Source organism: Oryza brachyantha, chromosome 12 (genome assembly GCF_000231095.2).
Source record: "Oryza brachyantha chromosome 12, ObraRS2, whole genome shotgun sequence".
In the NCBI taxonomy this organism is placed as follows: domain Eukaryota; kingdom Viridiplantae; phylum Streptophyta; class Magnoliopsida; order Poales; family Poaceae; genus Oryza; species Oryza brachyantha.
Genome location: NC_023174.2, coordinates 16,814,847 through 16,838,665, shown reverse-complemented (window position 1 = coordinate 16,838,665; position 23,819 = coordinate 16,814,847). Strand labels below are relative to the sequence as shown.

The window sequence follows — 23,819 nt, the reverse complement described above, 5'->3', positions numbered from 1 at the left end:
ATAATTGTTATTTGTGCATCATTAAACATATAGTTCAAATTAATTAAAAGATTTCATGATATTACTATTTTATTGTTACATCCTTATGTAAAGTTGCAAAATCTAATGGACAAAATATATCGATCACAAGGCAAAAATGATTAAAAAAGACAGACACAATAAATTGCAAAAGGAAAGAAAAACAAATATCACTTTGGATATGTGTATAGCAATGAGAGTTTAATTTATTTATCACTTCAGTTTCAGGTTATAAGATGTTTGGCTTTCCTTATATTCATATACATACTAAGAGTATGTTCAAAGGTAGAGTGACTTTTTTCTCTTCTACATCAATAATATAACTCATTTGATAGCATAGATATAAAGTAGAGTCATGTATAGTTTCTTCATTAATACAATAAAATAATTTTTATTACTTCTCTTTCCTTTTTATTTGCCCCATGCAATAAAATTTTCTTAAATAAATGCTAAAAGTTGACTCTAAGATGTTGTCATACATAACAACCATATTTCTCTTTCTTTCCTATCATCGTATTTGGTCATGTAACACTAGAGAGAGTCAGCTAATAATCGTCTTTGTGCGTGCCTTAACGAATATGGATATGTATATATATTCAAATGTACGTTGGTTCATTGATAAATTTAGAGAAAATCAAAACATTTTATAACTTAAAACCGAAGGAGTGCGACTCATGCATGTTAAATTTGGAGAAACATGTTTATATAGTAATATAACACATACTAATCTATCTTATTAGTTATTTTTTTCAGAATTATTTAGATGATACCAAAAACACATGGAACATCCTGCAAAATGGAACCTGGACGGATGCAGAAATGGTAGAAAATGAATAAGGAGTTTGCTTGACCTCGCCATGCAAATTGCTGCTGTGTAGTCAATTAATAAAGAATAATATGCCATATTGTCCTGTACAAGTACCCTATAAAAGGGCTCCAATGCATCAGTAAGCTGGCCACGATCGAGCTCTAGCTGCAGATCGATGGAGTACGTGAACTACATGGCGCTGTTGGGTGATGAAATGGTGAACATGTGCAATGCCCTTGTCCTCTCTGTGTTGGCCATCGCCTTCCTCCAGCTCCTCAAACAGCTGAGGGCGCCGCCCCTCCCGCCGGGCCCGCGCAACCTCCCCGTCGTGGGGAGCGCGCACCGGCTGGTGAACACGCTGGCGCACCGCGCGCTCCGTGACCTGGCCGACGTGCACGGCCCGCTCATGTACCTCCGCGTCGGCCAGGTGCCGGTGGTGGTGGTCACCTCCAGGGAGGTCGCCCGGGACGTCCTCAAGACCCACGACGCCAACTTCGCGACGCGGCCCAAGCTCATCGCCGGCGGCATCGTCGCCTACGACTGGAGCGACATCCTCTTCTCCCCCTCCGGAGACTACTGGCGCAAGCTCCGCAGGCTGTGCATCCAGGAGATCCTCAGCGCCAAGCGCATCCTCTCCTTCGAGCACATCAGGGAGGACGAGGTGCGGATGCTCGCGGAGGAGATCCGCGCCGCCGGGCCGTCGGTGGCCGTCGACCTCAGCGCCAGGCTGCACCGGATAACCAACAGCATCGTCTCGAGGGCGGCGTTCGGCAAGAAGAGGAGCAACGCCGGGGAGTTCCTCGTCGCCATCAAGCAGAGCGTCGTCATGTCGTCGGGCTTCGACGTGGCGGACCTCTTCCCGAGGTTCGGCGGGGTCCTATGCTGGGTGACCGGCATGCGCCGCAAGCTGCACGCCATCCGCGACACCATCGACAGCATCCTGGAGGAGATCATCAGCGAGAGGGAGGAGGAGCGGAGGTCTTCCACTTCCACTGCGCCCGTGGAGGATCGGGACAGCAATAATAATCTGGTGGACGTGCTGCTCACCCTCCAGGACAAGCTCGACTTTGGCTTCCCCATCACCCGCCACACCATCAAGGCCATCGTACTGGTACGTACCTATATATTACTCCTGTTTCTTTTTTTTTTCTTAAAAAAATTAACTTTGACCACCTTTATTAATTTACACCAAAAAGTCTCTACATCATCGATCATCAATTCAGTTTTCATTAATATGCATGCATGCACCATAAAATGTCTTCATTAATTTCTATAAATTTAGCCCAATTTAAAAACTTCAAATTGTAAACTCTGAAATAACTCTCAATATGGAACTGAGAGAGTCCATCCCTTACTATTTAGATTACATTAGTTTGGACATGTATTCTTAATGTATAATTGATGACCAGGACGTATTTGCTGGTGGATCTGGGACATCCGGTAGTGCCATGGAGTGGGCGATGTCAGAGCTGATGATGAACCCTAGGGTGATGAAGAAGGTGCAATCGGAGATCAGGGAAGCATTCCGCGGGAAGCAAAACATCAGTGAGGCTGACCTCCGGGCTAGTGATCTCAAATACCTCAAGTTAGTTATGAAGGAGACACTGAGGTTGCACCCTCCGGCTCCACTATTAGTGCCGCGCGAGAGCATCGAGGCATGTGAGATCAATGGATATATGGTCCCAGCGAGGTCAAGAGTGATAGTGAACTCTTGGGCCATTTCAAGAGACCCAAGGTACTGGAAGGATGCGGAGGAGTTTAAGCTAGAGAGATTCACAGAGGGAAGCATCGACTTCTACGGAAATAATTATGAGTACACTCCTTTTGGGTCAGGGCGAAGGATGTGCCCGGGCTATAACTATGGCCTAGCTAGCATGGAGCTCACTTTGGCGCAGCTGCTGCACTCGTTCGATTGGAACCTACCAGATGGAATTACCGAGGTTGACATGGTTGAGGCTCCGGGGTTGGGCGTGCGCAGGAAGACGCCACTACTTCTGTGTGCCACCCCTATATATGCTTAGCTATATACACGAATCTTGCTTAATTATATCTATAGCACTCCAGCATGGTACCATCCATCTATCCTTATATATATGAAATATAAAATAAATAAAAAATATGGTTCTAGTTTTTAAGTCATAAATACCTAGGCGCCTAGCTAAAAAGGATGATATAAGGTTGTGTGCATCCCTCGCTAGTTGATGCAGATCATTTTGGAGGTTAGTTATACTTGTATCGTATCTAAAAGAAATGATATAAATACAAACCGAAGTCTTTGGCCGGTTGGGTATTATGTATTGTAATACTTGATGCATGGAAAGTATAATATGCAGGATATCTAGCCACAACATCCCATCCAAGGGATGAGATAGTTAAATGATCTTATCCTCACCCCCGTACGTCTTGAGCTCTTCACATGGGTCATCGAATAGAGATCTGACAATATGTTAACATCAAAATTTGGTAAATTTCCATATTGGATTTGGATAAAGAAAGTTGCAATCGCCGACAGATATTTTATCCGGAAGAGACCGAATTCAACAGGAAATCATGAAGACCAAGGCTTGGCGGCATAAATTTATCTATTAATTAGAGTTAGTTTAGATTTTATCTCTAGCAGATTAGAGTCCGATTGGGACTTGTTTGTTTTCTTTTATCTATTAAAAACCGTGTCGTGTTAGAGATATAGTTTGTTATTTCTTTTTATCTGTTAGGAGTTGTGTCCGACACGGATTACTGTCCACCCGAGGGTATAAATATGTATGCCTCGGGTCATTGAAAAAGATCGACACATCAATTAGATCAAATATTTTCGGCGCATCGCCACCCTCTTATCCGAGGTTTTCAACTCCGGTGGAACTTGGCACCTGACGCGGGGTTGCATCATCTTGATCTCCAGCGGAGGGGTAAGTCCATCGTTCCGTCGGGCCATGATAATTGTTCAACTAGATTAGAACTGTCTCGGTTCAGTCTGATCTTCTAATCTAGTTGCGTGATTGCTAGTTACCGTATCAGTTTCAACTTAATCACTTTCGTGTTTTGAGTTGATCCGGTCGACCACTATGGGCGATCTATGTTGGTTTGATATTTGTTATTTGACATAACTGTCTCGGTTAGGTCTGATCTAGTAGATTACGTTTGTCAGATGGTTTATATCAGATCAATGTATTTTACTCATTGTTTTATCGGAGTACCAGCCGATAAGTTACCAGTCATCGGCTCATTGGCTTGATAGCAATCTAGATCTGTTTAGTATCTATCGTGACATTGCTAGGTTTAATCTTGAACTGTCTCGGTTGGGTCCGATCTTCTATGATTATTCTTAGCAATCTAGACTAGATATTTTATAGATCTTGGTTGTTTGTCTGCCGTCCATAGCCGATGGTTTTTGCCGATCTACATGCTTATCATATTTACATCAATAGAGTAGCCGATTGCTTTGCTGTGTTATTTCTAGACTAATCGGCTTGATTTAGTTAGATCGACACTTATTTATGTTGCATCGGTTTATGAGGATTGCATGCAAATTGGTTTTAGCCGATCGCAGTATATGATTCATTGTTTATTCCAAGTAATTCATCGGTTTATTTATTAGCCTTATCGATCTTCATGTTTTCTATAATCATATCATGCTCGACTGCATACTGTCTTGGTTAAGTCCAATCTCTGCACGTTTGGTTCGATCTGGTTATAGGGGCTCGTCCGATCGACTAAGATTGATAAGTAACTTGATAGGTTATGTTGGTTTAATATTCCAGTCTATTTTTATTGAGTTTCTAGCCGATCCGAGCTTTTTACAGCCGATTGTTTTCCCTATCAACTAACCGTTGCAACATCAACATTCAATCGGTTGGATATTTAGTCACCTATCGGCTTGATAGCTGATCGGATTGTTTTACTGTTCATCTTGTCAGTTGCAGGATCAAACTGACTGGCACGCCCGTGCATTCTAAGAATTTAGGTTCTGCACTGGAGCTGTCTAAGATTAACTCCCAGGCCTTCGTGTGTGACGCGTCAACGTTCACATTTTGACGTCAACACAACGGTATCAGACACATAGGGTTCGGTCGATACTAAGATATATGCAAGATCGTGGGATTCTTATACAATCTCTGATGATGTGTAATAGTCATATTCATATTAGCTGGAGCTAGTATTACATTATATCTATTCAACGAGAACCACAAGTACAAGATGTTAGCAAACTACTCTTCTAAGTCAAGTCGACGAGATCAAAGTTGGTGGCTAGCAACGAGGTAACTCTATGTATTTTGATCGGTGTGACTTGTGTTTATCTTCAGACTTCATCCTCCCCTCCTAGGAGGCCTTGGTATTTATACCGAGGTACCTATTCTCCAAGTAAGAATTGGAGAAAACTCTAGGTAATATGAGTAGATAGGTTGAATCATACCTGGATCGGACTAGATGTCTTCCCCTATTTGAGCATTACTCACTTCCTTTATCGTATGCTTCTAAAGTGTTAAGACACCTATTAGTATTTAATAAGATATGTGGTATTCTCAGGGACACATTATCACAAGTGTGAGGTACGTCATATCTATTACACTATCAACATCTCAAGCATGAATATTGTAGCTAGCTAGAACTCTGGCTCCCAATGTAGCAGCACTTTGACTCCCCTCCTACTCCATGCACGTGGCTGTGGAAGAAGGCTAGAAGGCAGCAATGCAAGTTGTGTTGTCAATTGCAAGAAAGGGAGGAAGGGGCTAGGGAGAGGAAGAAAGATGTGAGCACATCAATGTTCTCCCCCTGCCGCATGCTTGAGGGTAGTGGATGGATGGAACCATCACCGTTTTGCAGTTGTTGACGAGGTACCAGATCAAAGTGCCGATATAAGATGATACATGCATCTATCAGCCAATACCCACACAAGCTAGGCATGTGTGGGTATTGGCTGATACCCACATGAACTAGGGTTGATAATTGCGGGTATTAGCCAATATCCACATGTACCTAGGGTATTACGTTCTTGATATCAGATGATGCATGTAGGTATTAGTCGACACTCACATGTATTAGGCTTGATACCGATGGTTATCAGCCAACATATGCGGTGCACCACACCACTTAGCACGAAAGGTGCCCTACAATGCCGCTAAGCAGCATGGCCCCGCCGCCATGGTGGCCTGTCTACAGCTCACTTCGCCTGACCATACCTTTGTCGATACGCTATTGCATGGCACCTAGTTTTGGAGCCCCTTCCTTAGGATTAGATCTCCCAACCATCTCCCATCTCCCATCTCCTTATCCATTCCTTAGGATTGGATCTCCTAACCATCTCCCATCTCCTTGTCCAAGATCTCAATGGTTGTTTTTGCCTTCATCGGTTGTTTTCGCCTTCATCCAACTCCGCTCCACCACTAGGTCATGTTTCACAGCTTGGGGCATTGCGGACCGGTGGCAAACTGACCTAAAACCTCATGGCCATCACAACTGGCGGTGAAAGAAGTGCGGGTGCGACAACGAGTGAACTCATGAGAAACCAAATACAAGCGGTGAGGGGAAGAAGAGGCTGAGGATTCGGAGGTAGTGTGTAGGAAAAAGAAACTGAGAAAAGTGAGGAGAGCACGGTGGGGAGAGGAATATATTGATTTCATTGAACTTATTTCTATATAAGATATGATGAAGAAGAAACTACATATATATATATATATATATATATATATATATATATATATACAAACATCACGTATATATGTACACGTGTATGTGTATGGCTATATTTGTTTGGACCTTCAAAGAAAAGTTACAAGGCCTAGAGTACGGCAAAACATGTTCGGGGGAGTTAACCCTAGTTTGCTTAATTTTGGTCTTTCTAGTCCATAACTGCTACACCAATAAATATGTAAATTACCCGACCCTACCATATACTGTAATAAGAATTAAAAGGGAAACAAATTAGTTTTGAAAAAAGAAAAGGAAAATTAATATGAATTGAATCCGATCGATCGTAGGTCATATCTATCAGCTGGCTTTCCTCCCTCCCTTTAATTTGATCGATCAAACTCGATCCGCTCCATTCATATCGATAGATAAACGACAGGAAACGCATGCAGGCGACCGTCGGTGGTGGCCATGGCGATGGCGGAGGAGGAGGAGGAGGGGGAGGGCGTCCGCCGCCAAAAGTTCTTCAAAATCCTCTTGCCTGGCACCTTCGAGTCCACGCTGGTATGCAATTTCATCTTCTGATTGCTAGATCAATTCGACGGACTTATATTTATTTATTTGGATGATGGGCTATATATATCATATATGTATAGAGATAGATTAATTTAGTTTAATTTGGGCGTGATCTATCACATCACATCATCCATGCATGCAGTGCCTGCCACCCAAGTTCGCGGCGCGCCTCCTCGGCTCTCCCGCCACCGCCACGCTGCGGAACGCCGCCGGGGAGTTCGTGGGACGTTGAGGTCGCCCGGTGCGGCGGCCAGAGCCAGCAGGAGCCGTGCTTCGCGGGAACGGGGTGGCGCAGCTTTGTCCGCGCCAACCGCCTCGCCCCTGGCCACATGCTGGTGTTCGAACACCGGGTCCGGGGCGGCCTGCACTTCGCCTGCCTCAAGGTCGACGACGACGATGACATGGAGTCCGGCAATGCAGCGGCCTGGTGGGGTGGTGGGAATGGGATGAAGAAAAGGAGGAAGCTGTCCGGGTGGTCGTGCGGAGCCGGAGTAGAGGAGGAAGATGTGGTGATCCACCGGCGGATCGCGAGGCCGGCCGTACGAGCTGAGTTTGCTGGACCTGAGCAAGAGCTTCTGCGAGCGCGTGGGCTGGACGTCGTCGCGCAGCGTGGAGCTGAGGCTGATCGACGACGACGATGAGCGGCGATGGAGGGTGAACGTGAAGGTGTCGGGGTCCGGCATGGGCGGCATGATCTGCGGGGGATGGAAGGCGTTCGCCGAGGACAACGGCCTCCGCCTCAACGACACCTGCGTCTTCAAGCCTCGTCTCGGCCATGGCCACATGCAGGTCCAGCTTCTCAGGACCAATCCACCATAGCTCATCCATCCATCGTACTCGTACTACTAAAACCTCCAAAACAAAATACATTAATTTACTGATGCATGCAGGCTTGCTAACACGTACGTCTCAGCTGATATTTGTGACACTCCTCAATTCATGGCTGAATGCATGGGCCCCTTCTTTTCAGCTTTTTTGACTAACTAATTATTTATTTCCGTTAGCATGTTTTTTAAACTAATAAATAATATATTTTATATAAAAAATATTCACACAGGAGTTATTTTAAAAATCAAATAAATTTAATTACTTTCCAAACTATTAATAACTAATATTGTTACACCTGCGTTCTACTCGCAGCTAGCATGCCTGCGTACGTGAATATTTATTTATGGATGCCCAGTAGCCAGTAGGGACATGAGCGGCGGGTACATGAATCACAAATAATCAGAACCCAGCGGTGAACAGACCATTTTTAAATCCAACCGGTAAAAAAATAAAAATGGGTGGTTTTCGTAAATGGCAAAGCCATTGTTTTTCTTTTCGGATCGAACCGATGGGAAATTAAATTTATGTCTGTCTTTGCTTTTTATATAGTTAAACACATGTATATAAATTATTTTTGTTTACAAATATACCGTATGTTTTCAAATTAACTCAACTACTACATTTTTCATATATATATATTTTCTAGTATAAATAAGTAATCTTTTAAGAGAAATGCAACATCAGTTATAACTTACAAAGCGTACACACGTCGTCTCTCTCATGTTCTAGCAAGTGAAACAGTGTCTATAATTTTTATTTACGTTTCTATTCTTTTAAGATTTACCGAACTGTATTTTTATCTTAAAGTATTACAGCTCTATACCTAACGCCCTCACCTACGAGAGAAGTATTTATGTGATGTGGCATACAACCCGCACGTTAATGATGAGAAAAGAAAGAATGACTACATTTTATATGTGGTCCCTAACTGTCCTTATTGGTATAAAACTTTAAAACAACAATATACTTGTGTAAATATTTAATTTAATTAAAAATATTTATAAATAAAAAAACTTGTTGGGCTTGGGTGAGTGGGCCCAATCGGTCCACTGAGTAGCTAGCCGCCTCCATCGTCTCGGAATCGGAGAGCAGCAGATCGAGTGTAATTCGGACGGACATCGCGCGCTATGGCATCGTCGAGTCGAGTCCAATCTCCGCAAGCAGCAGCTGCAGCCGGCAGGTCCCACGGGGCGGCAACATGGCCGGCCGCCTTCCTCTTTGGATGGCCCAGTGCGCCTTCACCCACCGATGATGCAGTCAGAATAACGGAAGCAGCACAAGTCGACGAGGCCCTGTCGCCGCTCACGGACATGTCCTGGTTGATGTCGGCGTCGGACGACGAGGCGCCGGTTGGACGCTAAGCAAGCAAGCAGTTCTACTCCAATAATAATCGATTCAATTAGTCTTACTAACACTCTGTTTTACTACTAGTAGTAGTAACTCATTTTCCCGTGCCAGACCAGATTTACAACAACAATGTGGAGTGAAAATTAAATGAAAGAAACAAACAAGCAGCTAGCATTTGAAGCCGCGGCAAACGGAGAGGATTATGATGAGGATGAGCGCGATGATGATACCCAGGACGATCAGTTTGATCTTCATGTTCTGATACCACATCTTGCGCCGCACTCGTGTCCCTTGCTGCCTGAAATCAGCAGCCTGCAATGTAAAATTTAGGACAACACAATAAGTTTCTTTTCTTTTACAAGGAAAAATTGTATTAAGTGACTTTGATAGATGAAATCAAAATGCCTTGCCTGATCATGGAGTTGCTCTGTCCTTGTGACAAGCACGTCGATCTGCTGCCCGCGATCAATGGCCTGATATCATGCCCAGACATCGATGCAATAGCAAGCAATACTAGTAATCAGTAACAGAATGAGAGACCTGAGTCCAATTGGTGAATGGATTATATGTAGAGAGCTACCTTCTCAATGTTTTCCATCATGATGCCTTTTACTTCAGAGACCTGAGCCTTCACTTTGGCTAGCTTGCTCACCTCCTCAGGGTGATCCATGCAGTACTGCATCTGCTCTCCAAGCTTTGGACTATCAATTCAATTCAATTCAAGAGGAAATATGCATTGAGACATGGAGGATACATCAACATATAAAGAAGTAATATATCTATCTCAACCCATAAATAAATAAATAAATGAATGAATGAATTGTTACCCGAAATCTCGGCTGAGGCTGTTGGCTGCAGCTGTGGCTGCTTTTCCTCCTGCATACCTCTTGTTGAAATCGTCCTTGATCATATCTAGCAACGCAAGAGGTATCTGCCGTCCTGTCGACTCGGTTGCAACGACGCAGTATGCTGCAGTCACACCGCAGACTTAATTCACTCGTACAGCCAAGCCGCAAGTAATTGAGATTTTTCTCTTGCCCTTTCAGGTTTCAGTCTAGGGTACCGCACAACCACATCGGATGGAATTATTCCCTCCTTATGGTGAGGTTACGCTCTATTTGGATTGGATTAGGGGTCTATCTCTAATTAACTACAAACTTTTTGGATAATTAGAACCAAAAAAAGCCTGAACATAAAACAAAAATCTTATTGAAAGCAACATAGATAGCAGACAATTGAAAATAAAATTGGGAGCTAGGACGACGTGATTAATTATTCGTAATATCACATCGATGATCATGTCTTAATTAATATGAACTCAAGTAGGGGCGGAACCAAAAAAGTTTTAAAAATAGGGCTAAATATGTTGTTAACTATTTTTAAAATTTATAGGGTAATTTAACATAACTTTAAATTATGAACCTAGGCCTAGGCTCTAACCATAGCTGCCCTAGGCCTGGTTCCGCCCCTGAAACCAATCACGAGTGGCTAGTAGGCCAAATGAAATAAAGCGTGATTAGTTAGTCGCTGGCAAGAGATCATATATGATAATCCAGCTAGCTAGTATGTAATGAAGAAGGCAGAGAGAGAGATTAATTAGTACAGTTAATAACGGAGTAGAGATAGATGATAGAGGTGTACGAACCGTAGCCTTGGTGGATGAGGAAGTTGAAGGTGTGGGCGTCGCAGGTGTAGGTGAGGCGGTTGTCGCCGGCGGGGAGCTTGTGCAGGCACTGGGCGGCGATGTCCCGGAAGTTGCCGGCGTACGCCGCGTGCTCCGCCAGCACCACCGTCCCTCGAGCCACCATCGCGTATATCAGCTTCGACTCGCCCATCTCTTCCTCTTCTTCTTCTTCTTCTTCTTCTTCGAGATCTACTGTCTTCTCCTTCTCCTTGTTGTGCTTATGGGCGTTGTGGCCAAGGTAACAAGGAAGGATGGAAGCAAATCAAAATGAAACGCCTGCCGTCGCGTCGCAGTTGCTGCTCTCCCTTTCCCTGTGGTAATCAACGGAGAGAATGAAGTTCTAGATGCTTTGACTTTTGATCAGAACCGTCCATCCTCTAGTAGTTCTCCGTTGGTCGTCGTCTCCCGCCCGCGTCAATTTATGTGTTTTGTTTTAATTTCTTGGACGACCTTCCTTCCTAACTTGTCTATTCCTTCCTTATATTAGACTCGGTCTCGGTATAAGCACAAACATCTTCCGTGTTTCTAGAAACACGAGACATCACATATTCACATCAGAATCACAAAGTGCTTAAAAGTCCATTGATGAATACCTCACATGGTTAACTAACTCCTAGTAGTAAGTAATGTTCTTGGAAATCTAGAGGATGAATAATAATACCTCTGCAACAAATTCTTCTACTCTTAACTTCCATAACAAGACCTTGATCCACCCAACTTTTGTTGCTTCTGCCTGGTACAACCTTAAGGCCCAGACATCCTGCCCCTTAACACACATAGTAATGAACAGCACTAGTCATGATCAATCAAATCAGACGTCCGAACCCATCGTACTATTCTTAACACATAACATAGTATGCAAATGCAACAACCCCAGTATCCTTAACAATGTCACTCGCCTGTAGACAGCGAAATACACCGATCGCCAACTTCAATTTTGCATTCAAGCTTCACTTTAGAGTTTAGACAGTGGGTAACACATCATCTCGTGTTTGTACAAACGGATGATACAATATCAGCATAGAGGAAACAGATCGATGTTGTGGCGTGGTCCTAAAACATATATTGCACAGGTTAAATGGAAGCTGCCTGACAAAATGGTGAACTATTGAGTCAGAACAACCATGTATCACCAGTAGCAGTCTAATGCATAGAGCCTTGAGTCAGAAACACATCACTTGCACTGCCTTGGGTGAAACTTCTCCTCTGACAGGAGCGACGTCATAAGCCGCTGCAGTCGTACAGCTCCACGACCAGGCTGAAGGAGACTGGTATTCCCAATGGCAGAGCAAGGGTCACTTCCATTTTCTCGTGTTCCTCCACACCATCCTCCGGGAGTCAGCATGTCCGGCCCACGGGACAGGATCTCCGCATCTATCTTGTCTAAAACCGGGTCATCTGCATGAAACTTCCGAGCAAATGGTGCATCACTAGCAACCATCCTGTCCAAGTCTTCAATTGTGAGGTAGTGTGGATGCTGCTTTGGAGGGTTGTCCCATGATATGTAATGCAGGTCATGGTTCACCGTGGTGTTTTTGAACTCCTCAGCATTGCAGACCACAGTGTGGAAGTAGCCTTCTGGTGAAGAGATGAAATTGGCATAGTACATGAGCACAGTGCGAGGAAGGTTGTCCCAGCCCCATATGCAGTATTCGACAAATGACTTAGATAGCGCCATCCAAGCAGACCCTGCAATGTGGTAGGATTATCAGATGCATCCACTCAAAGCCTAAATCATCTCATTTCATACAAGTTCTTGGAATACAAGACCGGTTTTGCTAGATGGAAGGAGAATAATTAAACAAATTTGTGCTTGCTATTTATAAATCATATGCCTTTGTTTTCACTGAGAGGGTGGACTCTATATCTGCATCTTAATTCTCAGTATCTGGCAGTGCTATCTTGTTGTCTGATCAGAGTGTTTGCATCTGAGATATAAGAGCCATTGGAAGAATCCAGTTGTTCTAGATTCTAGAGGCAACAAACAGCAGTTTCGATCTTGGGAATGCTACTAAGATCATACATATAATAATTAGGCGATCACATAAACTTACTAGTTAGCAGTAACAAAATGGTTCCTCTTTAAGGAAAAACCAGATTTTTGTGGCAGGTAAATGGACATGAACTAGAAAAAGGGGCCAAATTTTGAAGTTGATGATAGCAAATCAGTAAAGTTTGTAGCCCAGGACTGGATGCATTACTTTCCAGGAGCCTCATATTTCTTTAAATGTCCAATACAAAAGCCAAAAGGTCAGTAAATTAGTCAACTGGACAGTATGGCCAAAGAGATGGTTTAATTCTCAGTACATTCAATTATATCATCAACACTAGATACTAGAACAAAGAATAGTTTTTTACTGTATGTTGTGGGAAATTGTAGATTTTTTCCCCTAATGAACAAGCAAGGAAGAAACAGCATTAGTGCCATCTATTAGAGCCAGCAGATGTGATGTCGTCACCTGTGAAGAGCTTGAAGGCAGTTGGGACGCTCCGCCGCTGCGGTATCCAGAAGACATCGGATTTCTTCTTCATGTAGAGGCCAGGGTCAATAATCACTGGCTTTGCCCTCTGATACCTGCGCAGCAGGCCAAAGAAGAGAAGAATGATGCATGTGAGTGAGTAGAGTAGCTGTCCAATGTAAATGCAATGATGAAGAATGAACATACTCCTTCCACCCAATGTTGCTGGTGTGGTCGATGAAGTTGAGAGCGCGAGGCAGGTTGGAGAAGACATGGATCAGATCTGCAGCAAAATCATCAAATCTCTCAAAAAGTGAGAGTCGGCAAGGCAAGGCAAGGGGGGCTCTAGTCAGTCATGGGGCAAGTACCTACCATCCTGCGTGACGAGCGGGTAATCGGAGGCGGAGAGGTTGATGAACCAGTCCCAGGCCGGGTCCCCTTGCCCTTGCCCTTCCTTGTAGAGGAAGGCGGCGGCGGCGTGCAGGGTGTTGGCGACCATGGTGGGCCCGCGGTAGGTGACGAGATTGGCCCGGTCGACGACGCGGACGTTGGCGGCGGCGGCGATGACCGGGTGGCCGGCGAGGTCCGCGGAGAGGTTGGCCCGGTCGGAGTCGGGCGCCTCGGCATCGAGGTGGAGGATGTAGAGGTTCCTGGGGTGGTAGAGCGCGAGGAGGACGCGGCGGAGAGCGGAGGCGTCGCCCGCGGAGCCGGAGATGAGGTAGGCGAAGCGTGGGGGCTGCGACTGCGATGTGGAGGAGGAGGGGGGAGGGGGAGGGGGAGAGCTTGTGCTCGACGAAGAGGGTGGGGTTGGGGGAGCGCGAGGCGGCGGAGGAGGAGAAGGGGAGGGGAAGAGGGATGGTGGTGAGGAGAACGAGGAGGAGGAGGGAGAGGGCGGAGCCGACGGCGAGCGGGAGCAGCCAGCGGCGGTCGACGGCGGCGGCAGCGGCGGGCTTCATCTCATCTCATCTCATGGGCCCCGCCCCCGCGCCGCCCTGCCCCGTGCAGGCAACTGTATTACTCGAGTCAAGCCAAGCCAGTGTAGTGTCTCCATCCTCATCTCATGGTTCCCATTTGGCCAAAAAAAGGTCACCTAAACTTCCATCTACCCCAACCAACTAAACTAAACCAAACATCGTGTAAAAATTAAATTTACTACTAGTTCCTAAATTTGTACTTAGAAAATAGAACTTATTAAACCCTACGATTAAAATCGAGCAACCTATCAAGATAAAATTTATAGCATAGCTGCTGCAGTGGATTACATCTCATTAAACACTAGTGTTATAGTCTTAGCAGCTACATTTGAGACCCTCTTGTAAAAAAATGTAACTTTTCAAGTAGTATGCCAGTGACCCTTTGGACTTGGCACTAAAAGAAGATCTAAATTGCTGAGCTATAGATTTGGTTGCTGCATCATTGGGATCAAACAACTAAAGGCATGCGAGCCTTTGTCAAATCTAAGAAACAATAACTTCTTAATTATTGGCCTTTTGGATACAAGCCATCCACATTCAATCTCATCTCAATCCATACAATGGCTCCAGAATAGTCACCGGTACTCCAACCAAAAGTAAAAAAAAAAACACAATGCAAGTTACCTCCAACAATGATTATGGTTAATGATAATGTTGGACATAGAACGCTTCTTAGTAAGATGGTGGTAGAGTGGAACTAGGTATTGCCTCATAGAACTTTAAGAACTGAAAAATTTTGGATAGTACTAACACGAGGCTGAATTCGGGAACATGCCCTGAGATACCTCAAGCTAGTGATGAAGACGACGCTAATGCTCTTCGTTGCTAGTGCCATGGGAGAGAGAGTATCGATGCATAAGACATCAATCAATGGATACATAATCCCGATAGAGGCAACAATGATAGTCGCAGCGCATCAGGATTCAGGAACGAAATCACGACTACTAGTTAACAGCGCAAGGTTTATTTTTCTCAATTTATATATGTACTGATGACTTATTACTTGCACACACCATATGTAGCATCTGAATATATGTACTACCAGTACATAGTAATGTAGGATCAGGTTGATCTGCAGCTCATACCAAGACATGTGAGGATAGGAGACGGATACTATCTTACCAAAACCCAGAACACAACAACCGACAGCAGAAGAGCTCCAGTTTCTGTCACAGATGCCGCCGACGAAGCAGCAGGGGGCGTGTTGGCTGCAGGTTTCTCTGTTGCACAGGTGTAGCTGCAGAGGCTGGGCCGAACAACTCGGTACACGCCTTTGCTCGACAGGACGTAGGTGTCCTTGTTGTTGTCCTGGCCGAAGGAATATATGTAGCCAAGTGACGGGAGGGGGCTCCCAGCAGCAGTGTCACACGCTATGGGAGAGCTCTTGGAGCAGCTGAATGAAATCAGACTGGAGCTGTAGTTCCCACTGCTCTCTGGAGTCTCTGTGCCAGTCCACATCGCTGATGCGTACAGGTCAGCATATAAGTACCTGAAAACACATGATACATCTTGTGACATAATAGAATTTCAGGGACTTGTGCTGCACAAAATACTCCTATTACTACTAGTTTAAAGTTCCGCAATAAAGCAAGATGTGGTATGCTTCCTCAATGTCAATGATCGATGAACTATATATATAGTACCTACCTTCCGTACAAGCAGGGGTCTGTAGATCCTCGATAAACATTACCACCTATGATCGATGCAGATCCGATGTTCTTATTGACATCAGAATGGTTGTAGCCCATGATAGGGGGAATGGCGTTTATGGAATTGAGGGATGTGTTCCCTCCAGGCGCTGAAGGTGGATGGAAAACAAGGGGGCCCTCGTATGCACGCCAGCCATAGTTTCCTCCCTTGGAGATCAAATCTACTTCCTCGTATTGATCCTACATACACAAACTCAAAATATAAATGATAAATTGCATGCAAAATGCACATACTGGATCTGTAATACCCTGACTTTTCTTTTTTCCAAATTTGATGAGATTAAGTTATCGCTGTCTTAGAACACAAAAGCTTGCCATCAGAAAAGAACAAAAAAAAGTGCTAAATGTGTCGTATGGAGAATGAACAGTTGACTTCCATCTGCTATGCATTTATCCTGCCTTCATGCCTTTATCTGTAAATGCTTATCAAGTACTGATAATTATGAGTGCATGGTCAAGCTAGATTACATACCAAGACTAAGCTCCTAGGTGGTGACTAGAAGCAATACAGCCCTCAAGGACACCAAACTAAGACAAAAACCACCCATAAAAGGGCAGGACAAATTCCAATATACTCCCTTGAACAATTGTTTGGTCCACGGAACCCCCTGAATATTTTCTAAGTCACTTGCCCCCTGAATTATGAAAGCTGAGTCACTTAATGTCTTGAAGATGGTTTTGCCACCATATCTGCCACATTCCCACTTGGCATCATGTCAGGACAACACAACCAACATGGAAAAACCTGATGACAAGGCAGCCAAGGTGGTAGAACCACCATCCAAGGTAGTAACTAGTTACTGGAAAAAAGTTGTGGAGGCTAGGTAGACTGATACCATATCTTAAGAAGTAAAATAGATCATTTCCCGAAAGAAAAGAAGTAATAAAGCAGCACTGCTTTTACTGCATCAGCTGTTAACCTATAATATGATGAACTTAAGAAATGTAGCAAATTACCATTATTGCTCATAGTATTGAATGTTACCTGACCAACATCAGCACAATAGAAGTAGGAAGGTCTCTCAGAATCAAAGCTGCATCTCCAAGGGTTTCTAAGACCCAATGCCCAAACTTCTGGTTCTAAGGCGCTATCATCTGTGTATGGGTTGTCTTTTGGAATGGAGTAGTTTCCCCATAAACTCTGGTTAGAAATTTCACCCTGCCCTGTAAAGGGACCAAGTTATCAATTATAGTACATATTGATGCTCCACATATTGCAAAGTGTTTCTTTGTGTGGAGAGAAGTTTAAGTTTGTCATACAAAATACTTTCACTGAGACCAGTTTATCCTGCAATATATTAAATTTGTATTGACAGGTATGAATCTCTCAAGTGATAACTGTCTGCATCTGCAAGGTCCCTTAACTATGACCATATGAACAACGTAACCTAATATTTTCATGTGGAATGATAATGCTGCCAGTCTGAGGATTCTGAAGTATATTTCAACTCACCATCCGACATCCTTGACTAACACATTCTTTAGACAGGAAAATAAATAAAAATATGCCCAGTAGTTCAATTATTTAATACAAGGGGCCGACTCCGGTGCATATTACTTGTAGTATAATTTAATCCAGACCGCTGATCTAATTTTGTTGGACGGTTGTGATTAAATTATACTACCAACAATTTTAGGTGTGGTAGAATTCTAAGAGGGCAATATCGTTTTTTTACTGTGATAGTAAGTGGGCCTTGCTGGGCTTTTTTTGATCCGTGCATAATGTGATAAAAAAATAATAAATACAAATCAAATATTAATCAAAGTACGAAAATACCCTTTTAAATCAATGAACGAGATTATTCTACTGGCAGTATTATATTATAAGTAATATGCACCGAAGCGTTGCCCTTAATACAATTGGGCATTGGCACAGAAGAGAGAAATTATTGAAATATGCCCACTGAAGGTGGTGATTAGGACTCACAAGTGTCATTTTGTCCTATAGTACTGATGCCAACATTTACAAGTAAAATAAAATGAGGAAAAAAATAAGAACAAAGATGGAGACGCAAACATAGAATTTGAATAAACTCCAGGAATGTGATTCCAAATAGATAAATCCATCAACAAATGACAAAATTTGGCCTTCTGGAATACTTACTTGGTGCATTATCAATATCAAGCCTCATAATTTTCCCCAGAAGTGACTTTTTGTTCTGAGAGAAGTTAAAAGGGTCCCCCTTTCCTCCACCATCCCCCATCATGAGGTAGAGATATCCATCAGTAGGCCCAAAGAGGATCTGACCTCCATGTTGAGATGTATAAGGCAGCCCCATGGTAAAGATCCTTGTGACTTCAGATGGATCAGCAGATGTTACCTAACAAAAGGCGAAAATAAGAATGCGCATGAATGAAGTATGGAGAATAACTAGACATGAATGGAGAAGTGTCTCTAGATGAGCAAACCTCAGAAACATTTGATGAAGAACCTTTAGCAGAATACTCTGATACAACAACTTGATACTGGCATGGTTGAGCGCCATTATCCAGACCAACCTTTGATGGATCACAGCCGACATCAGAGTTGCAAGAGCACCTACCAGAACAGCTGGGTGACTTTGTCCTATCACAGTTGTAAGAGGCAAAGAAGCGGCCATTGGTTGCAAAATTGGGATGAAATGCCATGCCCATGAGCCCAAATTGCGAATCAAAATGCACCTGGTCGGTTAGATCAACAAATGGGCTTGTCTCATCAAACTGCAGGATGCCTCCAGATCCCTGCTCAGGAACTGTTGCCAACCATATCTTCCCAGGTTGGCTGCCTAAGAAGATTCTATTGGACCCATCAGGGTGAGGAGCCATGTTAAGGTATGATCCGTTACCTATCCTCTCTAGGCATATCCCTTTAGGAGAGGGTGAAGGCGGCGTGGTATTGAATGAGACAGAGTTCCCGCTGAAGCAAACAGACTGGTCATTAGGTGCACCACCGAATGATTTACAGAAGTCAATTTCAGACTGCCAATCATCAGTAAGCTTCGATGGTAAACTGGGAAGTGGTGTACTGCCTTGAAGAGGTGGTTGAAAGGGAGAGTTGGATATGGTCACATTTTTGCAAGTTTCCCAGACTAGTTTGCAGTAGTCTTGTGTGGAGTCCTTTGATTGAGCAGAAGTGGATGAGGTAGAGTTGCACAAGAAAGGGATGGTCCGGATGTTTGGGCCGGCGTTGAACAGCTCAGCAGAATACGGATTACATTTCTGAAAATGGAACAGAGGCAAACTTCACATAGAAATCAAAAGAAAGTATTCGTAATTGAATCAATACACTGCACTCCATTATGATATAGTACTCAAAGGTTGCATCTTTTGTACCAAATTAGAAAGAGCATACCTAAATTTACATCAAGAAAAGAATATAACTGTATTAGTAGTGTGGCCATTAGATATAGAAGTGAATTTGATAAAAATGAAAGAATCTCAGTTCAATTGTAAGTGAAGTTATGAACTAGTCGAGATGATGATCCCTATCTATGTTCTTTTTTGGCATGAATAGTAGTAACCTTGATTTAGTTGTCTTGGTATCAACAAAAATCTTCCCTTTTTATGTTAAAAAATGACATAATAGCAACCGAGTGAGAAATGTCAGGAAAAGACAAGCAAATCGATCTGGGACCAGGTTATCCAGTGAGGCAAACCGTCGAACAGGCGTATGGTGTGCCTGACCTGACTGCTTGAGTAAAGTAAGCAGCAGTGACTCGAGTATCCAGCGCAGGAAGGATGTCATTGAAGAAGATGGATGGAGTAGTAAAAAGGAAGGAGTACCGCGCAGAGGATGGCCTTGAGGAGGGCGGCGCAGGATGCGTCGGAGACGTTCATGGCATCGAACTGTTTGTTCACGGCGGCGTCGGCGGCGGCGTCGCAGCAGCTGGCCCCGGCGTAGGCGCAGAAGGTGAGCGTCTTGTTGAGCACCAGTGGTGGCCCTGCAATCAGCAAGCTCATGAGCAAGAAGTAGCTAGTGTGGACATGAACTTGTGACTGACTGACTGACTGGAGTCTGTGCATAGCGGCAGGCCACGGGACGCCGGAAGGATGCCGCCGACGAAGACGAGGAGGAGGAGGAGGCCGCGGCGGCGCATCTTTGGTGAGCGTGGAGTCGAATGGAATGGAGTGGTAAGTTGACTAATGCGACTCATCCATCGCTCCAGTCCATACTTGCATCCCAGTGAACGGAGACTGATCCAGCCTCTCCCTCTCCCTCTCCGTCTCTCCCCACAACACAACGACATGTTCTCATGTCTGTTTCTCGTATAATACTCCCTCCGTAATCTTTTTTCTTTTCAAAAAAAACTGGACACATGGATTAAGAAAAAAATAGATAGAAATAATTATTATTTATAAAATCTGTGGTTAGTTAAGAAGAAGAGTAAAGCACATGGCCGATATGGCGTGATACCACTTAAGTACATGAATTTAAAAAATACACGTTTAATTTCACGATCTTGTTTTTAATGTAACGTCTCGGTCCAATTTGCGCCCGACCCCGTCAAATGTACCGGCGGTCAGATGCGTTCAACCACGGATTGAACCAGGATGGTACATTAAAATGAGATCGAGGACCTAAACGTGTATTTTTTAAGCTTATGACATTAAGTGGTACTTACCACAAGTACTTTAAAAATAAAATTAGAAAAAAATAAATAAAGAATAGTTATAATTGGTTGAAATAATGAGATAGGTGAAGAAAGAACTATATTTTAAACCAAATAGCAAGTGATAGAAATATCTTTAGTGTGGGATGAAGGGAGTAATCTTGCTCACCACAAGTACTATTAGTACGTTTCTTTACTTCCTCATGCCATGTTATAATAATGCTGAGGAAAGTTCTAAAAATAAATTTAACAACACTAATCATTGTACCCACCACCATCACTTCATACATGTTAGACAAAATTTCACCAGCATATCGTAATCGAAGAAAGAAGACACTCGGTTTCCTGTTCCAATAGTATAAGCTTGATATAAAACTAAAAGCATCTTATACTTTCACAAACTATAATACATTTTCTTGTTCAACTTTTACGAATTGATCGAATCGGATGGAAATGGGATGGATACAGTACGTGGCACTAAGTGTTGACTGACTAGTGCCTTCCTACTTCCTACCTGGGCCACCACCTTAATTTTCTTTTCATTCAGTCACCAACTCCAACTCGATCGCCACCATCTTTATGTTCATCTTACAAATTAAGATTTTACCTGACAATAATAATTTGAGGAAAGTTATAATAATAATTTAATAAAATACCATGAAATGGTTGCATCCATCATCATTTCATAAGCAAAATTTCACCGGCATATATACCTGTATGAAAGAGAGAGAGAAAATATACTCCCAGTTGTATTGCAACTGTTGCTTGTACTATTCATATTCTATATATTCTTGTTTGTTGGTTGGTTTTCTCGATGGGTCGTGCAAATATTGATTTTGGAGATACTAGCTAGTACATATATATATATATATATATATATATATATATATATATATATATATATATATATCGCTGCCGTACGTACGCACGTATTATTATTATATACACGCACATACATATGTACATATTATTATATATTATATAGGTAGATATGTATTATTATATAGTAGGATCTATATATGTATATAGGTGATGAAGGCAGCTAGGGTGTAGAAATCAAGGAGCGACGGACGTTGATTAACGAGCAAGTTGACGCACCATTCAAGCCGGCCGGACAATTTCAATGGCAAAAATCAGCGCGCGTGCCCCTTTGCTTAATTTGCTACGGACTGCATTTGTCATCACAATGCATGCATCCTCCTTTGAAGAAAAACAGTGCATGCACGTTAAATCTGCCGTCAGTCCACCGCCAACTCTCATTTTATTTTTAAAAATTGAATACTATACCAACCTTCTACTCTCTCTCTCTCTGTTACTACCCTTGGTTCCATAGTTTCTTCACTGTGAAAATTGGACCAAAAATACTGTCAGGATTAACCATGGGCCAAAATAGTTCACGAGTAAAATTAATGCCCTCTCTTTTAGCTATGCAAAATTTATCAATGGATCAATATATTATATTGTTTATATATATATATATATATGTATATGTATAGATATTTATTTGGAAAATGCTACAAGTTCTTGTATCATAAAACGGAGTCAATATGTCCCAAAAGTACATCACTGCTACCCCTCTCGCCAATATGTCATCCGTACAAGCCTTTGGACCAAAATTTCATAAGTGTTAGGCGCCGTTCGGTCCCAAAAGAGAAGGGGGTTAGCTATCCGGCGCAAAAAACGTACTAATAGATTAGTACATGATTAATTAATTATTAATTATTAAAAAAATAAAATAGATTAATATGATTTTTTAAAATAACTTTCCTATAGAAAATTTTTTAAAAAATACACCGTTTAGCAGCTCGAGAAGCGTGTACACAAAAAAAGTTACATAACTTATCTGGGTGGCCGAACACGGCCTTAGTTACTTTTTGAAATCAATATTTCTTGAGTATTATCCTTTTAACCATAATTTTATCACAAAAATTAATTAACCTTGGACAACAAAAATTATAAGTATTAACCTTTGAATAACACATGAAATTTTTTAATGGTCCAAATTATTTTCTCGGTTATTTTCCTTGGGATTACTTGGATTTCTAGATTTGTAGCTTTCGGCATAAAATTAATTTCGCAACTTATATACTTCGTCAAAAAAAATAGGAGTCTGAAAAAACATGAAATTTTTTTGGAGGTCCAGTTTTCATTTGATTATTTGCCTTAGAATTGCTAGGCACAAAATCATGAATACTAGGCCCAGCACCGAAACTTTCATGGTTTTTTGTTTTCTTCTAATATTTCACGAGTTATAGACTTCGGCCAAAATTCATTAGCATTAACCTTTGGAAAAACACATGAATTTTTACATTCTCAAATTTCTCAATAATTTGCTTTGGGATCATTAGGCACAAAATTCTTGAATGTTAACCTTAGCACTGAAGATTTCGTGACTTTTAGTCTTCGGATTATAATTTCGTGAGTTATAGACTTTGGCCAAAATTCTTGAGTATTAACCTTTGCAATGAAGTATATAAATATTTCTATGGCAAAAAATTTGTCAATTATTGCCATAGTATCGTTAGGCACAGAACTGGTGGATATTAAGCTTAGCATTAAAAATTTCATGATTTTTGGCCTTATAGACTTCAACCAAAAAGCATGAGTACAAATATGAGGAAAAATACGTGTAGCTTTTGTATGGCCCAAAAATCCTGGAGTATTTGACTAAAAATCCTTAGCCACTAAATTCATTAATATTATGTTTTGCACAAATAAGTCATTATTTTTATCTTCAGCCTGAAGTGTCATGAGAAATATACATTAGCAAAACTTCATGAGTATTAACCTTTGGAAAAAAAAAGAAAATACATGTACGTTAACCTTTGGAACAAAAAAAAATACATGTACGTTTTTGTACGACCCAAAATTTCCTGATTGTTTGCCTTAGCCTTGTCAATATTTCATGGTTATTATGACCCTTCGATCCAAAAATGCATTTCATGAATTTCTTGAGTATTAACAATGGACAAATAAAAACCATAAATATTATTTCTTTTGTGAAAGCAAATGATAAGTACTTAGCTTCGCCCCAAATATTTGACAAGTATTGGCCTGTGTCGCCAAGGAGATCGCGTCTCGCGGAAGGTGATCTCCTGTAGGTAGGATGAAAATAGTTTGAAATTTTTTCGGATTCCGGATCAGTTTTCGGAAACAGAAATTGTCGGTCAGAATTTATCGGAATCGGAATTTTTTTCCTCGG

General features: G+C 42.4%; 4 protein-coding genes across 4 annotated transcripts; 1 reads left to right on the top strand and 3 right to left on the bottom strand.

Annotated features, from left to right (window-relative positions):
• Positions 1–1,001: 1,001 nt before the first annotated feature.
• LOC102708954 (premnaspirodiene oxygenase-like) lies at positions 1,002–2,847 on the top strand. The gene is made up of 2 exons (XM_006664730.1): positions 1,002–1,937; positions 2,236–2,847. The coding sequence occupies exons 1-2, from the start codon at positions 1,002–1,004 to the stop codon at positions 2,845–2,847; spliced, it is 1,548 nt and encodes a 515-aa protein (XP_006664793.1).
• Positions 2,848–8,883: 6,036 nt separating this feature from the next.
• LOC102715162 (vesicle-associated membrane protein 722-like) lies at positions 8,884–11,577 on the bottom strand. The gene is made up of 6 exons (XM_006664184.3): positions 11,548–11,577; positions 10,848–11,411; positions 10,030–10,171; positions 9,783–9,903; positions 9,613–9,675; positions 8,884–9,514 (listed from the first exon to the last, which is right to left on the bottom strand). The coding sequence occupies exons 2-6, from the start codon at positions 11,035–11,037 to the stop codon at positions 9,371–9,373; spliced, it is 660 nt and encodes a 219-aa protein (XP_006664247.1). The 5' UTR covers positions 11,038–11,411; positions 11,548–11,577; the 3' UTR covers positions 8,884–9,370.
• A 400-nt stretch (positions 11,578–11,977) lies between these two features.
• On the bottom strand, positions 11,978–14,386 carry LOC102708676 (beta-glucuronosyltransferase GlcAT14A). Its single transcript, XM_006664729.3, is given in 5 exon segments — positions 11,978–12,575; positions 13,346–13,461; positions 13,553–13,628; positions 13,718–14,114; positions 14,116–14,386. Coding segments are annotated over 5 exon segments (1,290 nt in total). The 5' UTR covers positions 14,302–14,386; the 3' UTR covers positions 11,978–12,060.
• Positions 14,387–15,135: 749 nt separating this feature from the next.
• LOC102708398 (HIPL1 protein) lies at positions 15,136–20,224 on the bottom strand. Its single transcript, XM_006664728.3, has 7 exons — positions 20,017–20,224; positions 19,791–19,948; positions 18,438–19,226; positions 18,133–18,349; positions 17,014–17,192; positions 15,967–16,208; positions 15,136–15,808 (listed from the first exon to the last, which is right to left on the bottom strand). Exons 1-7 carry the CDS (start codon positions 20,159–20,161, stop codon positions 15,433–15,435), a joined length of 2,106 nt encoding a protein of 701 aa, XP_006664791.2. The 5' UTR covers positions 20,162–20,224; the 3' UTR covers positions 15,136–15,432.
• Between the last annotated feature and the right edge of the window lie 3,595 nt (positions 20,225–23,819).